Source organism: Nyctereutes procyonoides, unplaced genomic scaffold (genome assembly GCF_905146905.1).
Source record: "Nyctereutes procyonoides isolate TBG_1078 unplaced genomic scaffold, NYPRO_anot_genome, whole genome shotgun sequence".
Taxonomy (NCBI): domain Eukaryota; kingdom Metazoa; phylum Chordata; class Mammalia; order Carnivora; family Canidae; genus Nyctereutes; species Nyctereutes procyonoides.
In genome coordinates, this window is record NW_026575140.1 from 70,805,089 (window position 1) to 70,826,133 (window position 21,045).

Below are 21,045 nucleotides of genomic sequence, written 5' to 3' on the forward strand. Positions count from 1 at the left end.
TCAACTCAACAGCATAGGTATGGAGACAAATGGATGAATGCAAAAGATATTTGAGAGGTGGAATCTACATAAGAGGATATGGGGAATGAAGGCATATAGATGTTTTTTATTTTATCAAAGAATCCTTTTTTGGTGTAACATTTACAACACCTATCAGAATACTTTTACACTGAATATATTTTGTAAAACCTAGGTCTACAGTAAAAGACATGCAATTTGAGAATACTGGTCATCGTGGGAAAGTATAGTACATATAATACAGAGTTCCACTTCAGGCAACCCTCTTTTATTGAATGTTTTGGTGAGAATGCCAGTCTTGGCAGTGGGAGTCATAAAAAAGGGATCTCACGAACTCACCACATGTCTGACCAGACCTTGAGTAGAAGAGGCATCTGAAAGGGTCATGTTCAATGTTAATTGAGATGGGCAATGTAGCTCTGCCCATGGGGACTTCTCAGGGTGTTTAAAAGTATATTTACGTGTGAAAAAAGGCTTTATTCCTTGACAATAAGATAAGAATTTATCAATTCTGGGTAGTCATGTGAATCAGGGCTTCTCAAGGGTGTATGCTGAGGTCTTACACAGCTTAGCACTTGAGTTTGGGGTCAGGCCACATTCAGCAAACATCGGTGGTGCCACTAACAAATTCACCTTTGGAAATAATCATCATGGCCTTGATTCCTTGCCCTCCAGAGAGCAGATACTCCTTCACTGGGGTGAGTCATCAGGAAGATAGAGACCTGGCCCTCCTAGAACAGAGTGAAGCTGACCAGGTGGGTGCCATTGTTGAAGTCTATCACCTTTCCTGAAGTGCCTGTTTTTAGACATGGGGAAGACATCCCAGCCCTCAGGAAATACCACTTCATTGCCTTCCTGTGTCTCAAGTGTTCCCTCTCCTCCAGTAGGATGTCTAGGTCATCTCCCCCTGCAGTAGGTGTCTCGAGGCTGGAGGATGGTGGCTGTGCTGTGTGTGGCATTGGTGGTGGTGTTCAGGTGAAAGCTCAGGGTGGGATTAGCTGGTTTAGTTTCTCCATGATTCCCTATATTCTTTGCTCAATCTCTATTGGTGCCTTTAAGAGACTCAGTGATATTTTAGGGTATGAGGACTTCATGGATGTATTCCAGTGATGGAAGAAGATAGGTAAGTTTAGACTAGACCAAAACTGAAATTACAAGGTATATGACATAATGAAATGAACCAAGTCATTTTACTTACTATGAATTTGAATGTTTATTTACCTATTGTCATATTATTTATACTCTGACAATTTTGAATGACATGTAAAAATATTTTTAAAGTAAAAATTATTTTTAATTGTAATTGACATACAATATTATATTACTGTCAGGAATATAGCATAGTGATTTTCCCATTCTATACATCATGAAATGTTCACCATGATCAGTGTAATCATGTGTCAACATATGAAGTTATTACAATACTATTGACCATATTCCCTATGCTCTACTTTTCATCCCCATGACTTATAACTGGAAGATTGTACTTCTTAATCTCCTATATCTATTTCACTTATCCCTACTCTGCTATCTCCATGATATCTGGCAGAAAATAGTTTATTCATTTGTTTATTTTTTAGATTCAACATATAAGTGAAATCATATTGTATTTATCTTTCTTTGTTTGGCTTAATTCATTTAACATAGTACCCTCTAGTTCCATTAATGTTGATGCAAATGGCAAGATTTCATTCTTTTTCATGACTAAGTAATATTCTTATATGTATGTATATCATATGTTCTTTACCCCATGCATCAGTTAGTAGACATTTAGGTTGCTCCATATCTTGGCTCATGTAAATAATGCTTCAATAAACATAGGAGTGCATATATCTTTTGGAATTAGGGTTTTCATTTTCTACAGGTAAATACTCAGAAGTGGAATTGCTGACTGTTATTTCTAACTCTCAAGGAGTCTCCCTACTGTTTGGCATAGTGGATATACCCAGCTTACAGTCTCACCAACAGTGCACAAGAGTCCCTTTTTCTTCACATCTTTGCTAACACTTGTTATTTCTTGTCTTTTTGATACTAGCCATTTTGATACTAGCCATAGGTGTGAGGTGAATCTCCTTGTGGTTTTGATGCCTTTCCCTGATGATTAGTGATTTTGAGCATCTTTTCCTGTGTCCATTGGCCATCCATATGTCCTCTTTGAAAAGTGTCATTCAGGTTCTCTGCCCATTCTTTTAATTTTTTTAAACATTTTATTTGATAAAGAGAGTGCATGTGAACATGCACTTTCACGAGTGGAGGGAGGGGGCAGAGAGAAGGGGAGAAACAGATTGCCTGCTAAGCAGGGAGAGCCTGACATGGAGCTCAATCCCAGGACCTTGGGATCATGACCTGAGCTGAAGGCAGACACTTAACCAACTGAGCCACCCAGGTAACCCCTCTGCTCATTTTTGAATTAGATTATTATTTTTGGTATTGTGTGAGTTCTTTATTTTGAATATTAACACTTTATAGGATATATCACTTGTAAATTTCTTCTCCCATTGAATTCGTTCCTTTTCATTTTGTTGATAATTTCTATCACTGGGCAAAATCTTTCTGGTTTGGCATATTTCCCAGTAGTTTATTTTTCCTGTGTTTCCCTTACCTGAGGAGACATATCCATAAAATGTTGCTAAGGCTGATGTCTAGGTTATTTATTTTGTTTAAGATGTTTTATGGTTTCAAATCTTACAGTTAGGTCTTTAATCCATTTTGAGTTTATTTTTGTGTATGGTGTAAGAAGGTGGTCCAGTTTTCCCAACACCATTTATTGAAAAGACTAAGTTTCCTCCATTGTATATTCTTGCCTCCTTTCTCATAGATTAGTTGACCATAAAAGTGTAGATTTTGGGGGCCTATATCCTGTCCCCTTGATATGTGTTTATATTTGTGCCACTACTGTACTATTTTGACTACTCTAGCTTTGTAGTACATCTTAAAATATGGAATTCTGGTACTTTGTTGTTTCTCAAAACTGCCTTTGCAATTTGGGGACTTTTGTGGTTCCATGCAAATTTTAGGATTGTATGTTCTAGCTCTGTGAAAAAAACTATGGGTATTTTGATCAGGATTGCATGGAACCTATAGATTGCTTTGGGTAGAATGCACAATTTAACAATATTCACTTTTCCTAGGTATTTTATTCTTTTTAAATGCAATTATAACTGGGATTATATTCTTAAATTTTCTGCTAGTTTGTTATCAGTGTATAGATATGCAGACTTCTATATATTAATTTTGTATCCTCAATGTTGATGAATTCACTTATTTTAATAGTCTGTTGAAATCTTTAGGGTTTCTATGCATGGTATCATGTCATCTAGAAATAGTGGCAATTTTGCTTCTTCCTTACCAGTTTAGATAACTTTTATTCTTATTCCTCTCTAGTTGCTGCAGCTAGTACTTCCAGTAGTATGTGGAATAAAAGAGACTGGTCATCCTTGTCTTGTTCCTGATTTTAGAGGAAAGTCTTTAGTTTGTCAACAGTGAGTGTGATACTAGCTGAGTATCTGTCATGTACTGCCTTTATTATGTTGAAGTCTATTCCCTCTAAACCCACTTTGTTGAGCATTTTTATAATGAATGAATGTAGAATTTTGTCAGGTGCTTTATCTGCATCTCTTGAGATAATCACATGGATTTTTTTTAAGAGTGGAAGTGGTAGAGGAGGGGTATCATAAGAGGGGGAGACAGAATCTTAAGCAGCCTCCGTGCTCAGCATGGAGCCCAGTGTAGGGCACCATCTTACAACCTTGTGATCATGAGCTGAAATCAAGAGTCAGAGTCTTTACCAACTGAGCCACTCAGGCTCCTCGATGATATGGTTTTTATCTTCCATTTTGTTAATATGGTATATCACATTGATGATTTGCTGTATTGAACCGTCCTTGGAATAAATCTCAGTTAAACATAGGGAGTGAAAATCTTAATGTTTGTGAATATGGTTTATGAATATTTTGTTGAGGATTTTTGCAGCTATGTTCATCAGGAATATTGGCTTATATATTTTTTTTGTTGTGTCTTTGATTTTGGTATCAGGTAATGTTGGCCTCATAAAATGAATTTGGTAGTTTACCTTCCATTTCTATTTTTTTGAAATAGTTTGAAAAGTATAGATATTATGTCTTCTTTAATGTTTGATGGAATTCTCCCGTGAATCCATCTGGTTCTGGAGAGAGAATTTTGTTGAGAGAATTTTTGATTACCAGCTCAATTTCATCACAAGTAATCAGTGTTCCAATTTTCTATTTCTTTCTGATTCTATTTCTTTCTTGGAATACTGTATGTTTCCAGAATTTAACCTTTTCTTCTATGTTTCCCAAAACTGCTCATAGCAGTTCCTTATTTTTGTGCTGTTAGTTGCTACTGTCTTTCATTTATACTATTTGAGTCCTCTTTTTCTTGATGTGTCTGATAAAAAGTTTATCAGTTTTCTCTTTTCAAGTAACTGTTTTATCTTTTTATTGTTATTTCCTTCCCATTATTAATTTTGGGTTTTGTTTTTAAAAGTTATGTTAGAGGGATCCCTGGGTGGCACTGCGGTGTAGCGCCTGCCTTTGGCCCAGGGCGCGATCCTGGAGACTCGGGATCCAGTCCCACGTCGGGCTCCCGGTGCATGGAGCCTGCTTCTCCCTCTGCCTGTGTCTCTGCCTCTCTCTCTCTCTGTGTGTGTGTGACTATCGTAATTTAAAAACAACAACAACAACAAAAAGAATTATGTGAGATTGAGATATTTCTTGTTTTTGACATAGGTCTCTTTTGCCATAAACATCCCACTTTGTTATGTCCCAAAGATTTTTGACCATCATGTTTCTAGTCCAGTTTTATTTGTGTGCTGGTGTTTATTTCCTTTTTGCCTTCTCCATTAACCCATTGGTTGTTTAGTAGCATATTGTTTAGCTCCCACGTATTGGTGTTTTTTCTAGTTTCGTATCGTTATGTTTGGAAAAAATGTTTGATATAATTTCAATTTTTTTTGAATTTATTGAAATTTGTGTTCCTACACATGGTCTATCCTGGAGAATGTTTTATGTGCACTTGAATATGTATTCTGCTATTTTTTGGTGCAGTGTTCTGTATATTAAGTTCATCTGGTCTAATGTGTCATTTAAAGCCACTGCTTCCTTACTGATTTTCTGTGTGGATGATCTATCCATTGATGTAAGTGGAGTGTTAAAGTTTTCTACTATTAGAGTATTTATGGTTAATTTCTCCCATTATGTCTGTTAATATTTGCTTTATATATATTCAGGTGCTTCTATGATAAGTGCATAGATATTTATAATTGTTATAATATATCCTCTTGTTTGACTTCTCCTTTTATTTAATGCCATTGTCTATTGCTATGGTCTTTCTTTGAAAGTCTATTACATCTGAAATAAGTATAGCTATATTGGCTCCTCCCCCCACCCACTTCCATTTGCATGGAATACCTTTATATACTCCTTTACTTTCTTTTGTATCTGTCTTTAGGTCTGAAATGGGTCTCTTGTACACAGAATATAGGTGAGTCTATCTTCCTTCCTCCCTTCTTCCCTCCCTCCCTCCTTCCACTCAGTCTCCCTAGGTCTTCTGATTTAGTCCATTTAGATTTAATTATTGATAGGTATGTGCTTATATTGCTTCTGGTTGTTTTGTCATTTTCTTTTGTTCCTTTCTTCTCTTGCTTTCTTCCCTTGTGATTATTTAGCGTCATTCATGGGTTCCTTTCTTTTATAGGTTTTGATTTGTGGTTAGGATGTTATGTATAAACATCACGGTACATATATAGTAGTTCATAGAAAGGTGAACTGTTGTTTAAGTTTGAACACGTTCTAAAAGAACTACATTTTTACTCCCTTTTCCATGTTTCATGTATATAACATCATATTTTACATCTTTTTATCTCTTAACTAATTTTACATAAAATTGATATCAGTACTTTTGTATTTTACTAGCTTTGTAAATTTTTGATCTGTTTCTTGTATATGCCTGCTTTTAGCAGTGATTTTTTTCCTTCCTATAGCTTTTTCTTTTCCCTTCAAAGAAGTTTCGTGTATGGCTGTTTAAACGGTGATAAATTATCTCTTCAATTCTGAATGATAACCTTGCTGGTTAGGGAAGACTTTGAGTATACCAAAGTTTTTGCTCAAGAGTCAGACTATATTAGCCTTATATGAATTTTCATGTGGGTCAGTAATTGCTTTTCTCTTGCTCCTTTGAAAAGTCTCCTTAGTTATGTGTCCTGGTGTGGACATTTTTGGGTTGACATTGGGGTTCTCTGTGGATCCTGGAACTTGATGTTTCATTCCTCAACTTAGGGAAGTTTTCAATGATTATTTCTTTACTTTTAAGGTTTCTATTTCTTTCTTTCTCTTCTCCTTCTGAAATTCATTTATTGTGAATTATATTATCCTTCATGTTCTCCTTGAGATTTCTTTCAGATCACTGATCTGTTCTGCATCATCTACTCTACTTTGATTCCTTCTACTATATTTTTGTCTCTCTGTACTTGTTTCTATGTTTTAGGTAGGTCAGCTTTTCCTCGACTTAAAGTTAGTGGCTTTATGTAGAAGATTTTAGTGCGATCCCTACTGTCCAGTAGGACCAGGTACTCCAGTGGTACCTGTATGTAAGCTGGGTGAAATTTCTGGCTACACCTTGCCACAGGTTTAGTGATATGGAGGGCTGCCTCCTTCCCTCACTGTGGCAAGGCAGTAGTCTCTTTGTAGGAGAATCTTCTTTGTAGGAGAACCTACCATGGTAAGTCCACAGAGAAGACTTGAGCTGGGTGAGTGGTGCTAGCAGGGTAGATGCAATGTTATACAATGGCCTCCACCTATGTCAGGCCAGTCAGGCTGAAGGAGTGCAAGAAAAGTAGAATCTGCCAGCATTTTTGTGCCTGGAGAAAGTTCCTAAAGATCCTTGGCCCTCTAGCACATGTCTTAAAATTAGTTTATAAATGTTCTACATGTATAGCTGAGGCACTTTTCAAACTGTTGCCTCTGTGGTCTTAGAGTGAGGAATATTGTGTATGGGCCCTTTAAGAGTATATTCCCCTTTCCTGTAGCCCTCCACTCTTGCTGAAGTTAAGCTCTGCTGATTTTCAAAGCAGCAAATGTTGTGGGGCTCATTGACTGAGGGTGCTCAATGAGGGACTTAAACCCCTCATTCCTTGGGGAGTACCTACACACCTGTGATAATCCCTCCTGCTTGTGGATCATTACAGTTTTCTTTCCCAACTGCATTTCTGTCCATCCTACCTTTCTAGATGTTGCGTTTTCTTTATATCTTTAACTGTATGGTGCTTTTAAACTTGTTCTGCTGGGCAGCCCTGGTGACTCAGTGGTTTAGCGCCACCTTCGGCCCGGGGCCTGATCCTGGGTACCCAGAATCGAGTCCCATGTCGGGCTTACTGCGTGGACCCTGCTTCTCCCTCTGCCTGTGTCTCTGCCTCTCTCTCTCTCTCTCATAAATAAAATACTTAAAAAAAAAGTTGTTCTGCTACTCAAGTGAGTTATACTATATGCAGTTCAGCCTTGTGTCTGCATGAGGAAGTGAGCTCAGAATCTTCCTACTCACCATCTTCCTCTTTTTTCTTCAAGAGTAAAAGACTGTTCTACTTCAACATATCTTTTACCTGACAGAACTTAGTTATGACAGAATATGAGGTATATAAGTAAGGAAGAGTAAATGCACCCAAATCAGTTAATTGTTCATAAATATTCTCTGAGGTATGTATTTTGGATTCTGTGTATTTGCCCACAACTGTTCAGGCCTTCTAAAAGATGTTATGGGTCTGGAATATGGTAGATTAAAAGGATTCTGAGCTCATTTCCTCCCATGGATACCTGGAGGCAACAACTGCATATAATCCAACTCACTCTGAGAATGACCTGTGACTGGAAGAATAAATTTCCACAACCAAAAACATCAAGAGAAAGTCACATTGACAAGAGGAGGGGAAGGGACATGGTTACAAACCAAATTCCCAATGTATTGACTCACATCACAGGCGTGGAGTTACTCCCTGAGGAGCAAGGGGATCAAGTCCCACACTGGCTGCCCACAGCCCTGGAAACTTCACTAAAAAGCTGAGTGCCCATAATGTCTGGCCTTGAAAATCATCAGGGCTTAACACTGGGAGTGCCTGATGGGGCTATAGGAAATAAAAACTCCTCTCTTAAAGGACAAACACTGTATCATGTGGTCCAAGAAGCGGTCGTTTGTCTGAATTATACATGAAGAACCGGAGGGGCCAAAATCTGTAGGGGCTCCCTTTGGGAGTACTGGGAGGTACCATTTTTCTAGTCCTCTTTCAGCCTAGCCTTGCAGGAGTCAGTTTAGGCACCTTCCATCTACCTTACTAGCATTACCCACTCCACCCACGGAAGTGCCCCTTCATAATAACTCCTGCCTTAGGGAAGGGGGAAGGGAACCAGCTTTGCCTACAGCATGTCCACAGCAGTGGCAAGGCCTCTCAGCCCCCTATACTAGAGGCTGGTCTCTCCCACCAAGATTCTATTGTAGCTGCAGCCAAGACTCTCAGCCAACTGTGCTGGGAGATAACCCCACATACTGACAAGCTGATAGCAACTTTTGGGGGCCGGTCCAGCTCACAAGACTCACCCCAGTATGCCTGGTTCTGGTGACCAGAAAGTATTACCCTACTGGACCCTGCAGGACGCCTTCTATATAAGGCTGCTGCTTTCAAGACTAGGAGATGTAGCTGATCTAACCTAATACAGAGAGTCAAACAAATGGAAGAGCCAGAGGAAATCATTCCAAATAATCAAAATAAAACCTCAGGAAAGGAGACAAATAATTCAAAATGATGGTCAAAAAGATGCTTACAGGACTCAAGAAAGAGCAGATGAACTCAGAAATTTACTAAACAGATACAGCTATAGAATATAATAACTGAAAGGAAAATACAGTAGAGGGAATCTAGAGGATGAAGAATGAATCAGTGATCTTGAAGACAGGTAATGGAAAGCACTCAAGCTGAATAACAAAAATTAAGAAGTGAGAATTAGGGTAAGGGAGCTCTTGGACAACATATCAAGCATAGTAACATCCACATTATAGAGCTCCGTGGAGAAAAGAGCGCAAACGGGGCATAAATTTACTCGAAAAAAAAAAAAAAAGATAGTTGATAATGTCCTTCTACTGGGGAATGAAACAGATACTCAGGGCCAGGAAACTCAACAAGATTAACACAAAGTTGTCCACACAAAGACATGTAATAATTAAAACCTCAAAAAGGGGGGATGGGTAAGATCTTAAAAGAGCAAGCAAAAAGCAGCTTGTCACTTACCAAGAGCTCCTGGGGTAGCTGGTTCTTCAGCAGAAATGTTGCAGAGCAGAATGGAGTGGTGTGGTATATTCAATGTGCTAAAAGAGAAGCACAGACAAACAAAAATACTCTAACCAACAAAATTATTATTCAGAATTGGAGTCTTAGAGTTTATCACCATTAAAGTGACCTTCCAAGAAATGTTAAAGAGGCTTTTTAAAGGGGAAAAAATAGAGCTATAAGTACAGTAAGAATATAGCAAAAAAAAAATTCACTGGCAAAATGAAACATAGAGTGAAGACAGATCAATAACTTATGAAGCTAAGGTTGGAGGTTGGAAGCAAGAATAGTAAAATCAATTATATCTACAATAACTAGTTAAGGGATATAGAAAATAAGATGTCAGGGCACCTAGGTGGCTCAGTGGGTTAAGCCTCTGTCTTCGCTCACGTCATGATCCCAGAGTCCTGGGATTGAGCCCTATAATGGGAGTCTGCTTCTCCCTCTTCCTCTGCTCATGTTCTCTCACCCACTCTCTCAAATAAGTAAGTAAAACCTTGAAAAAAAGGAAATAAGATGTAAAATATGGTATCATATACATAAAATTTGGAGAGAAGTAGAAAAATACAGTGCTTTTAAATGTGTTCAAACTTAAGTGACCATCCTCTTAAAATGGATTGCTATATACTTGGGGATTATATATGAAGTATATGATAACTAAACACAAAAAGCTGTAATAGATATAGAAAAAATAAAGAGAAAGGAATCTATACATAACAGTAAAAAAAAAAACAACTTCAAATCACAAGGGAATAAAGCAAGAGACAAAGAAAGGAACAGAGAAGAACTACAGAAACAACCAGAAGATAACAAAATAGTAATAAATATGTACCTATCAACAATTACTTTAGGGGATCCCTGGGTGGCTCAGGGGTTTAGTGCCTGCCTTTGGCCCAGGGCGTGATCCTGGAGTCCCGGGATCGAGTCCCACATCGGGCTCCCGGCACGGAGCCTGCTTCTCCCTCTGCCTGTGTCTCTGCCTCTCTCTCTCTCTCTCTCTCTCTCTGTCTATCATGAATAAAAAAAAAAATCTTAAAAACCCAATTACCTTAAATGAACTAAATGCTCCAATCAAAAGACAAAAAATGAAGACCCATATACATGTTGCCTACAAGAGACTTGTTTCAGATTTAATGACACATACAGACTGGAAATGAAGGAATGGAAAAATATATTCCATGCAAATGGAAGCAATAACAACAAACAGCAATATTTATATCAGACAAAATAGATTAAAAAAAAAGACTGTAACAAAAAGTAGGAAAATTATATAAAGGGATCAAACCAACAAGGGTATATAACAGTTGTAAATATTTATGTACCAAATGTAGCATCACCTCAATAAATAACCACCCCAGGATCATGGATAGATCAAGAAAAGTAAATAAAAAAACAAACAAAAACAACCTCAAAACAGTGGCTCTGAATGACGGATTAGACCAGATGGACTTAAGAGTTATGTATAGAATATTCTACCCCAAGACAGCAGAGTACACTTTCTTTTCAGATACAGCACATGTTGGGTTACAAAATAATTCTCAATAAATTCAAGAAGAATAAAATCATTTCAACTGTCTTTCTAGACTACAAAAGATGAAACTAGAAATCAATCATAATGAAAAAACTGGGAAAAAACTCAAACAAGTGGAGGCTAAACAACATGTTACTAAATAATCAATAGGTAAAGAAAGAAATCCAAGAGGAAATTTAAAAAATGCTGGGAGACAAATGAAAATGAAAACAAAATGTTTTAGTTATTGAGCAGTTCCTAGAGGGAATTTTATAGCTACACAGGCTTACTGTAAAAAAACAAGAAAAATCTCAAACAATCTAACCTTACACCTAAAGGAATTAGAAAAAGGAAAAAAAGTTAGTAGAAGAAAGAAAGTAATAGAGACTGAAAAATAAAACAATAGAAAAGATAAATGAAACTAAGGGCTGGTTCTTTGAAAAGATAAAATTGACAAGCCATTGGCCAGACTCATCAAGAAAAAAGAGGGAGGACTTTAATAAATGAAATCATAAAGAGGAGAAGTAACACCCAACACCACAGAAAAATAAAGGAGTATAAGGGACTACTATGAAAATCTACATGACAAACATTGGAGAAACTAGAATAAATGGAAAAATTTTCTATAAAAATACAATCTTCCAAGACTCAATTAATAAAAACAGACAATCAAAATGGATTGGTTATTAGTACAAAATTGAATTGATAATCAAAAAGTCTCCCAAAAAACAGAAGTTCAAAACCAGATGGCTTCAGAGGATAATCCTACAAAATATTTAAAGAAGGATTAATACTTATCCTTTACAAAATATTCCAAAAAAAATGAAAGAGAAAGGAATGCTTCCAAATTTATTCTATGATGCTAGCATTACTCTGATACCAAAACCAAAGACATTACAAAGCCCCAAAACTCCATAATACCTCTAATAAACATAGATGCCAAAATTCTTTGTGTGCCTGTGTGTATTTTTTTAGTGGAATTCAATTTGCCAACATATAGCATAACACCCAGTGCTCATCCTGTCAAGTGCCCTCCTCAGTGCCTGTCACCCAGTCATCCCACCCCCCCATCCACCTCCCTTTCTACTACCCCTTGTTTGTCTCTCAGAGTTAGGTGTCTCTCATGTTCTGTCTCCCTCACTGATATTTCCCACTCATTTTCTCTCCTTTACCCTTTAATCCCTTTCACTATTTTTTATATTTCCTGAATGAATGAGACTATATAATGTTTGTCCTTCTCTGATTGACTTACTTCACTCAGCATAATACCCTCCAGTTCCATCCACATCGAAGCAAATGGTGGGTATTCGTCATTTCTAATGGCCAAATAATATTCCATTGTATACATAGACCACAGCTTCTTTATCCATTCATCTTTCGATGGACACCGAGGCTGCTTCCACAGTTTGGCTATTGTGGACATTGCTGCTATAAACATTGGGGTGCAGGTGTCTTGGTTTTTCACTGAGATGCCAAAATTCTTGACAAAATATGAGCTGAATTCAATAATACATTAGGAGCATCATTTACCAGGAACAAATTGGATTTATTCCAGGGATGCAAGGATGAGTTAATTTCCGCAATTAATCCATGTGATATATCACATTAACAACAAAAACCATAAAAAATATGATCATTTCAATATATGCAGAAAAAGCATTTGTCAAAATTTGACATTTGTTCACAATAAAAATTCTCAGCAAAGCAGATATAGAGGGACCATACCTCAACATCATAAAGGTCATATATGACAGGCCCACATCTAACGTACTCAAAGGTGAAGCTTTTCCTTCAAGATCAGGAAGAAGACGCAAATGTCCACTCTCACCACTTACATTGGAAATTCATCAACAATCAGAAAAGAAAAAGAAATAAAATGCATCCAAATTGGTAAGGAAGAAGCAAAACCATAACTAATTCCAGATGACATATAACTGTATAGAGGAAATAGTAAGACACTGGGGGGGGACCCCAAGATTAGGATAAATGAACTCATTAAAGGTGCAGGATAGAAAATTAGTTACAGAAATCTGTTTCATTTCTATACACTAATAATAAAGTGGGAGAAAAAAATTTAAGACAATCCCACTTACAACTGCATCAAAAAGAATAAACTATCTACAAATAAATATAATCAAGCAAGCAAAAAGATCCATAGCTTGAAAACTGACTATATTTATGTAAGAAATTGAAGACAACATAAATGGAAAGACATACCATGCTCATGGATTGGAAGAATTGATATTAGAATATTCATACTACCCAAAGCAATGTAAAGATTCAATGGCATCCCAATAAAAATACCAATAGTACTTTTCACAGAAGTGAAACAAATCTTAAAATTTGTATGGAAGCACAAAAGTCTCTAAATTGCCAAAGCAATCTCGAGAAAGACCAGAGCTGAAGGTATCATAATCCTAAATTCCAGGATATACTGCAAATGTACAGTACTTAAAACGGTATGGTACTGGCACAAAAATAGTCACCTATGTGAATGCAACAGGATAGAGAACATAGAAATAAACTCATATGGTCAGCCTACAACACAGGAGGCAAGGATGTGCAGTGGAGAAAAGTCTCTTCACAGTAAATGGTGTTGGAAAACTGGACAGCTACATGCAAAAGAATGAAACTGGATCACTTTCTTACACCATACCAAAAATAAACTCAAAGTGGATTAAAAACCTACATTGGAGGCCTAGAACCATAAATTTCTAAAAGAAAACATAGGCAGTATTCTCTTGGTTATTAGTATTAGCAACAATTTTCTATTTGTTTCCCCAGGCAAGAGGAACAAAAGCAAAATATTGGTATTACACCAAGCAGAAAGATTTTTCACAGTGAGCGAAATCATCAATGAGAACGAGACAAAGCAACCTACTGAGAGAAATTATTTGTAAAGGATCTGATAAAGAGTGTATGAAAGGATATAAAGAACTCATAAACTCACTCCCCTCCACCACCAAAAAAAAAGATTAAATAATGGGCAGAGGACCTGAGTAAACATTTTTCTGAAAAAGACATACAGATGGCCAACAGACAAATATAAAAGTGCTCAACATTGCTAATCACCAGGGAAATGCAAATCAAAACCACAATCATATATCACATCTGATTGTTTACCACAGTAAACTTTTTACCACAGTTTATCAGTTTAATAATCATTCTATCAAAATGGTTATTATGAAAAAGACACATAACAAGTGTTGGTGAGAATGTAGTAAAGGAATCCTTGTACACTGTTGGTAGAAATGTAAATTGTTGCAGCCACCACCATACAAAACAATATAGAAGTGCCTCAAATAATTAAAAAAATACCATATGATCCTGTAAACTCATTTTTGGGTATTTACCCAAAGGAAAAAATACACTAATTTGTACAGATATATGCACTACTATGTTCACTGAAACTTATTTACATAAACCAAGGTATGGAAGCAATCCAACTGTTCATCAATAGGTGAATGTATTAGGAAGATGTGTTGCATATAAATACAATGGAGAATAACTCAGCCATAAAAAGAATGAAATCTTGCCATTCATGATAGCATAATATACTCTAGATCCAGGCCATGTTGAATAAAATAACTCAAAGGAAAATAAACACTACATGATTTCACTATATAATGAATTAAATAGCAACAAAACAAAGAAAACCAGAAACAGACTCATAAATACGGAGAACAAACTGATGGTTGCCAAAGAGGTTGGGCTATGTGGATGCAAAATTAGATGAAGCAGATTAAAATTTATGAACTTCCAGTTATAAAATAAGTTACACAAAAAAAATCATAGTATAGGGAATACAGTCAGTAATGTAATATTACATGGTAATAGATGGTAACTATTCTTATCATGGGAAGTATTGCATCATGTGCAGAATTGTTGATCACTATGTGGTATGTCTGACATTAATACAATATTTTATGTCAACTGCATTTTAGCAATTAGAAAAACATAGAATGAGGATAAAGAAGATGTAAAGTATGTTTTATACACAAAACGTGGGTAGGAATAAAAATGGTATTGTAGAATGTATTGGAAATTGAGCAAGCACAACCTAACATAGATTACAATATACTTAAGGGTCATAAATAAACTTCATGGTACAAAAAAATGATAATAGATATAAAATAGAAAGTTATCCATGCATAACACTAAAGAAATTCATCAAATCACCAGGGAAGAGAGCAAGAGGAGAAATGATTCAGTAAAAAACTATAAAAGCAGCCACAAAACAAATTGGCAAATAAGTACATACTTATCAATAATTACATGAAATCCATGTGGGCTAAATGCTCTAATAAAAAAACACAGGGTTGGGACACCTGGGTGGTTCAGTGGTTGGGTGTCTGCCTTCAGCTCAGGGCGAGATCCCGGAGTTTAGGGATTGAGTCCTGCATCAGGCTCTGGCATGGAGTCTGCTTCTCCTCCCTCTGCCTGTGTCTCTGCCTCTCTGTGTGTCTCTCATGAGTAAATAAAATCTTAAAAAAAAACCCTGAAAATACCAAAAAACATAGGGTTACTGAATGTATAAAAAATAAGACCCATCTGTATGCTGCCTAAAAGAGACCCACTTCATATTTTAAGATCCACAGACTGAAAATAGAGGGGTAGAAAGATTTTTCCAGGCAAATGGATGTGAGGAATAAAAAAGCTGAGGTAGCAATATTTAGATAAAATAGAATTTAAAGATTCATTTATTTATTTGAGAGAGAATACACAAGTGGGGGAGGGGCAGAGAGTGAGAGAATTTTCAAGCAGCCTCTGCACTGAGTGTGGAGCCCTATGAGGGGCTTGATCCCAGGAGCTTGAGATAATGACCTGAGTGAAAATCAAGTGTTGAATGCTCAACCAACTGAGCCACCCAGGTGCCCCTAGACAAAATAGGCTTTAAAACAAATAATGTAACAAAAGACAAGAGAATAACATAATGATAAGGGATCATTCTAACAAGAGGATATAGGAACTATAAACATCTACATACATACATCTACATACATACATAGGAGTACCTGCATATGTAAAGCACTATTAACAATCATAAAGGGAGAAACTGACAGTAATATGGTACTAGTGGATTAACTTAACATCCCACTTACATCAATTGATAGATCATTCGGAAAGTCAATAAGGAAACTATGGGTTTGAATGACACATTAGACCAGATAAACTCAAGATATAAGAACATTCCATCCAAAACAGTAGTATACACATCTGTTTTAAGTGGACATGGGACATTCTCTAAGATACATCATATGTTAGGCTACAAAACAAGTCTCAATAAATTCAAGGGGTACCTGGGTAGCTCAGTCAGTTAAGGGTTTGCCTTCAGCTCAGTTCAGGCTCCCTGGTCAGTGGGAAATCTGCTTCTGCCTCCCCGCTCCCCTCAGCTCATGCTTGCGTGTTCTTTCTTTCTTTCTTTCTTTCTTTCTTTCTTTCTTTCTTTCTTTCTTTCTTTCTTTCTTTCTTTCTTTCTTCTTTCTTTCTTTCTTTCTTTCTTTCTTCTTTCTTTCTTTCTTTCTTTCTTTCTTTCTCTCTCTCTCTCTCTCTCAAATAAATAAGATTGTTAAAAAATAAGAAAGATTGAAATCATATCAAGTATGTATTCTGAACACAGTGCTGTGAAACTAGAAATTAATTACAAAAAAACAATTTGGGAGGAATCAGAACACATGCCACTAAAAAACTAATGGGTCAAGGAAGAAATCAAGAGTGAATGAAAAAACTACTTTGAGACATGAAAAAGGAAGCACAATCTTTCAAAATATTTGGGATGCAGTAAAAGCAGTTCTAAAAGGAAATTTTATAGCAATACAAACCTACCACAAGAAACAAGAAAAATCTTTAACAATCTCACCTTAGACCTAAAGAAACTAGAAGACAAGAAATAAACCCTGAAGTTAGTAAAAGGAAGGAAATGATAACAAAAGTTACAGTAGATATAAATGAAGTAAATACTAAAAAAAAAAAAAAGTCAAAGAAACCAATAGCTGGCCCTTTGAGAAGAAGCAGAATTGCTAAACCATTAGCCAGACTTGTGTGTTGCATATAGCATAATATTTGGAGAAGTACATTTGAAACTAATGTAACATATTGTGTATCAACTATAGTTGAAAATCCTTTAAAGGCATGCTATGAGAAAGAATTATAATAGTGATAAGCAATATTAAAATGGTATTTTAGTAGATTATCATACAACTATCACTATAATAACTCAATGATTTCAGTAATTGGTATAACTAAATAAAACTTTCCCAGAAGAAAGAGAGAAGGAGGGAGGGAAGGAAGAAATGGGCTTAAATAGAATCAGAAGTCAAAGAAAAGTTGCAACATAACCAGAGGATTGTAAGAGACTACTATGAAAAATTATACACCAACAAATTGGACAAAGTAGAATGGATAAATTACTAGAAAATCTTCCTAGATAAATCAAGAAGAAAGAAAATCTGAACAGACTGACTACCAGCAATAAAACTGAATCCTACAATAAAACTATATCCTAGCAATAAATCCTGAATCCAATAAAACTGAATATAAAACTCTCCTCAAAAGTCTAAGACCGAATGGATTCACAGGTGAATTCTACCAAACATTAAAAAAATACTATCTTTCTCACAGTTTAAAAAATAGAAGAGGAAAGAGTGCTTCTACATCATCCTATGAGGTAAGAGTTACTCTGATATGAAACCAGACAGCACTATAAGTGAAAAAAATTATAGGGCAAAATCCCTGATGACACAGATGTAAAAATCATCAACAAAATATGTGTAAACTGTATTCAGCAATACATTAAAAGCATCGTTTGCCATGATCAACTGGGATTTGTTTCAGGAATACAAAAATCAAATGATTCAAGAGCCACAACTGGTCAGTGTGATACACCAAATTAATATAATGAATAAAAACCATATTATCATCTCAATAGATGCAGAAAAAAAGCGTTTGACAAAATTCAACATTTGTTCATGATAAAAAGTCTGAATAAAGTAGGTATAGGAGAAACATACCTCAACATAAGAAAAGCCAAATGTGACACACTCACACCTACTTCATACTGAATGGTGAAAAATAAAACTTTTACTCTAAGATCAGGAACAAGACAAGGATGTCCATTCTAACCAGTTTTATTCAAAAGAGTATGGAAATCCCAGCCACAGCAATCAGACAAGAGTAAGAAACTGCAATCCAAGAATTAGTAAGGAAGAAGTAAAGCTGTCACTATTTCCAGATGCTATGTTACTATATAGAGAAAATACTAAAGAGTCCACCAAAAACTATTAGAACTAATAAATTCATTAAAGTTCCAGGATAGAAAATTACAGAAATCTGTTGTATTTCTCTACACTAATAATGAAGTAACAGAAAAAGGATTTAATGAGACAATCTCTTTTATAATAGCATAAAAAAATACCTAGGAATAAATTTAACCAAGGAGTTGAAAGACTTGTACTCTGAAAACTACAAGATATTGATCAAACAAATTGAAGATACCAGAAATAAATGAAAGATATACTATGCTTATTGATTGGAAGAACTGATATTGTTAAAATATCCATACTTCAGAAAGCAATCTACAGATTCAGTGGCATTCCAATAAAAAAACTATTTTTTTTTGCAGGACGAGAATAAGGCTAATATTTGTATAACCACAAAAGATCCCAAACAACCAAACCAATTTTGAAAAAGAACAAAAGTAGAGCTAACCTAATCAGATTTCAAAGTGTACTGTAAACCTATGGTAATCAAAACGTTATAGTCCTGGTACATAAATAGACAAATAGAAAAAAAAGTGCTTCATTAGAAGCAAGCAGAGAACCCAGAATTAACCTGATGCTTATATGAGTGAAAATGTAAATTTATATAGCTAGTGTATACAAAACACTATGGAGTTGTCTTAAAGGGATAAAAATAGAGCTATCATATGACCCAGTAATCACACTTCTGGGTATTTACCCAAAGAATATACTTACTTGAAAAGATATAGGTACCCCTATTTTTATTGTAGCACTGTTTACAATAGCCAAGATATGGAAGGAACCTCAAGTATCTTTTTATGGATCAATGGATAAAAATGTGGGGTGTGTGTGTGTAAATGGAATATTTCTTAGCCCATAAAAAAGGAATGAAATCTTGCAATTTGCACAAGATGTGTGGATCTAGAGTATATTATGCTAAGTTAAATAAGTCGGAGAATAACAAATGTAATTTCACTTATATTGGAATCTAAAAAAAAACAAAAAATAAAACAGTTATAGAAATAGATTCATAAATGCAGAGAACAAACTGGTGGTTGCTAGAGAGGTATGGGTAAAATAATGGAAAGAGATTAAGAGTTACAAACATCCAGGATTAAATAAGTCACAGGGAAGTATAGCATAGGAAATATAATCAATAATACTGTAGTAACTTGGTGACAATGGTAACTACGCTTATACGCTGAGTGTTTCATAATGTTGAAGCACTATGTTGTATACCTGAAAGTACAATAATATTGCATGTCAACCATACTTTGATTTAAAACAAACTTAAAAAAATTTTCTTTCCCCAATTGTTCAAGCCACCAACATTTCTTGCCTGGATTACAGTACTCATTCCTAGGGTGAAGACTGTTTTCACTCCTGCTTCTTGTCTAATTAGTCTTTTCCATTGTAGCTAAGACAGTTTTTTTCTCAAGCAAAACTTCCTGTCTTCTCCCCTTCAATGGCTTGTCATTACCTGTAGGGTAAAGTCCAGTCTTAATATGGCTTTAAGCTATGGCTTCTTTTCACCTTTCTTGTTTCTGCCACTCCATCTCTTGCATTCCACATTTTAAAAAGAGGAAGTTTTTCTTTTCAGGAGCTGACCTTCCTTTTTTTCAGCTGTTGCTCTTTACTAACACCGTTTTTTCTCTTCCTGGATTGTTCACCACCTTCACATTTTGCTCAAAACTATCTAAAAACCATTAGAACATTATAAGTCCCCTCTTACCGTCCTTTTAGCAGTGGACTGTGTTTTACAGTGACTCAAATTTGGGGATTTCCAACTCTTGTTGATAGGGTACCTGAGCACTTTTCTAAGAACATAGATTCCCATGTGGCAGCCCACTTCAACTGAATCATAACCATTAAATGCTTTGCTCAGGAGTATGTTTTTCAAAAGCCTTACAGCCAGCCTCATTATTGAATAGTTGAGAACAATGGTTATAGACCAATGGTTGTCAAATCTTGTATACTTTAGAACACACAGAAAGCTTAACCAAAAATGGCTCCACTGCAACCCAGCATCAATCAAAGCAGTAAAGCAAACAAAAGGGGCAAATGGATATACAACAAGGAAATGAGATATAATAAGAAATAAAGATTAAAATAACCCAAATTAATCTTTGAAAAAAACTTATAAGATTGACAGCTCTGACAATATCAACCAAGAAATAGACAGAGATGCAAATAAATAAAATCCCAAATAAGAGTCTTTTAATGTGCTTCTGGAAAATTTTAAAAACCTTAATTTGCACAAAAAGGAATAGAAGAATTGCACAGAAAACAGCCACTCAATACATATAAGTAATAATCATGTTAATAATAATGTAATGACGATATACATTTTACCATTTTTTCCCCACTTCCAGAAGTCACAGGCTGAGATTATTTTATCAGTGGTACAGATATCCCTAGGTTACATAACAAGAAAAAATTGCCCAATTATTTTTATGAGATAGAAATATGTTTTATACTAAAACTTTATAAGCACAATACAAGAAAAATATAAGACTATTCCTTTTTGAATATGTTGAACATGGCTTTAAGATCCTCTCTTTTTTTGTATCTATCAACATAGTTATAGCTATACTTATGTGTACATATGTGTGCATGTATTAGTCATGGTCAATTATGTATTAATTTAGGATTAAAAATGGCCCTAGAGAGAAAAATTTTGCAGTATAACTTATATTTTAGTGGTTTAAAGACAAACATTTCATGGCTTTTCACTGTTCTCAAATTTATCTGATGAGTAGTACTGTTGTCAAAAAGGGATTTCATGTTTTATTTTTAGCATTAAAATTTAATGAATGGAAAAAGCTACTCACTTTCTTTTTGAAGTCAGGAAGAATACAAAGATGTTAGCCACTTTAGAAATCATGAACAATAAAAACAAAATTAAAAATCAGAGGTATGAGAATTGTAAGAGAAAGCAAATTATCGGT

At 35.5% G+C, this 21,045-nt stretch overlaps 1 protein-coding gene across 1 annotated transcript in view; it reads right to left on the reverse strand.

Annotated features, from left to right (window-relative positions):
* Positions 1-20,018, reverse strand: part of NXPE1 (neurexophilin and PC-esterase domain family member 1) — a 28,103-nt gene extending 8,085 nt beyond the window's left edge. The window contains 9 exon segments of the mRNA XM_055305276.1: positions 358-392; positions 582-628; positions 630-665; positions 667-923; positions 925-992; positions 995-1,163; positions 8,573-8,732; positions 17,870-17,916; positions 19,830-20,018. Coding sequence (XP_055161251.1) covers positions 358-392; positions 582-628; positions 630-665; positions 667-923; positions 925-992; positions 995-1,163; positions 8,573-8,732; positions 17,870-17,916; positions 19,830-20,018 — 1,008 coding nt within the window.
* Between the last annotated feature and the right edge of the window lie 1,027 nt (positions 20,019-21,045).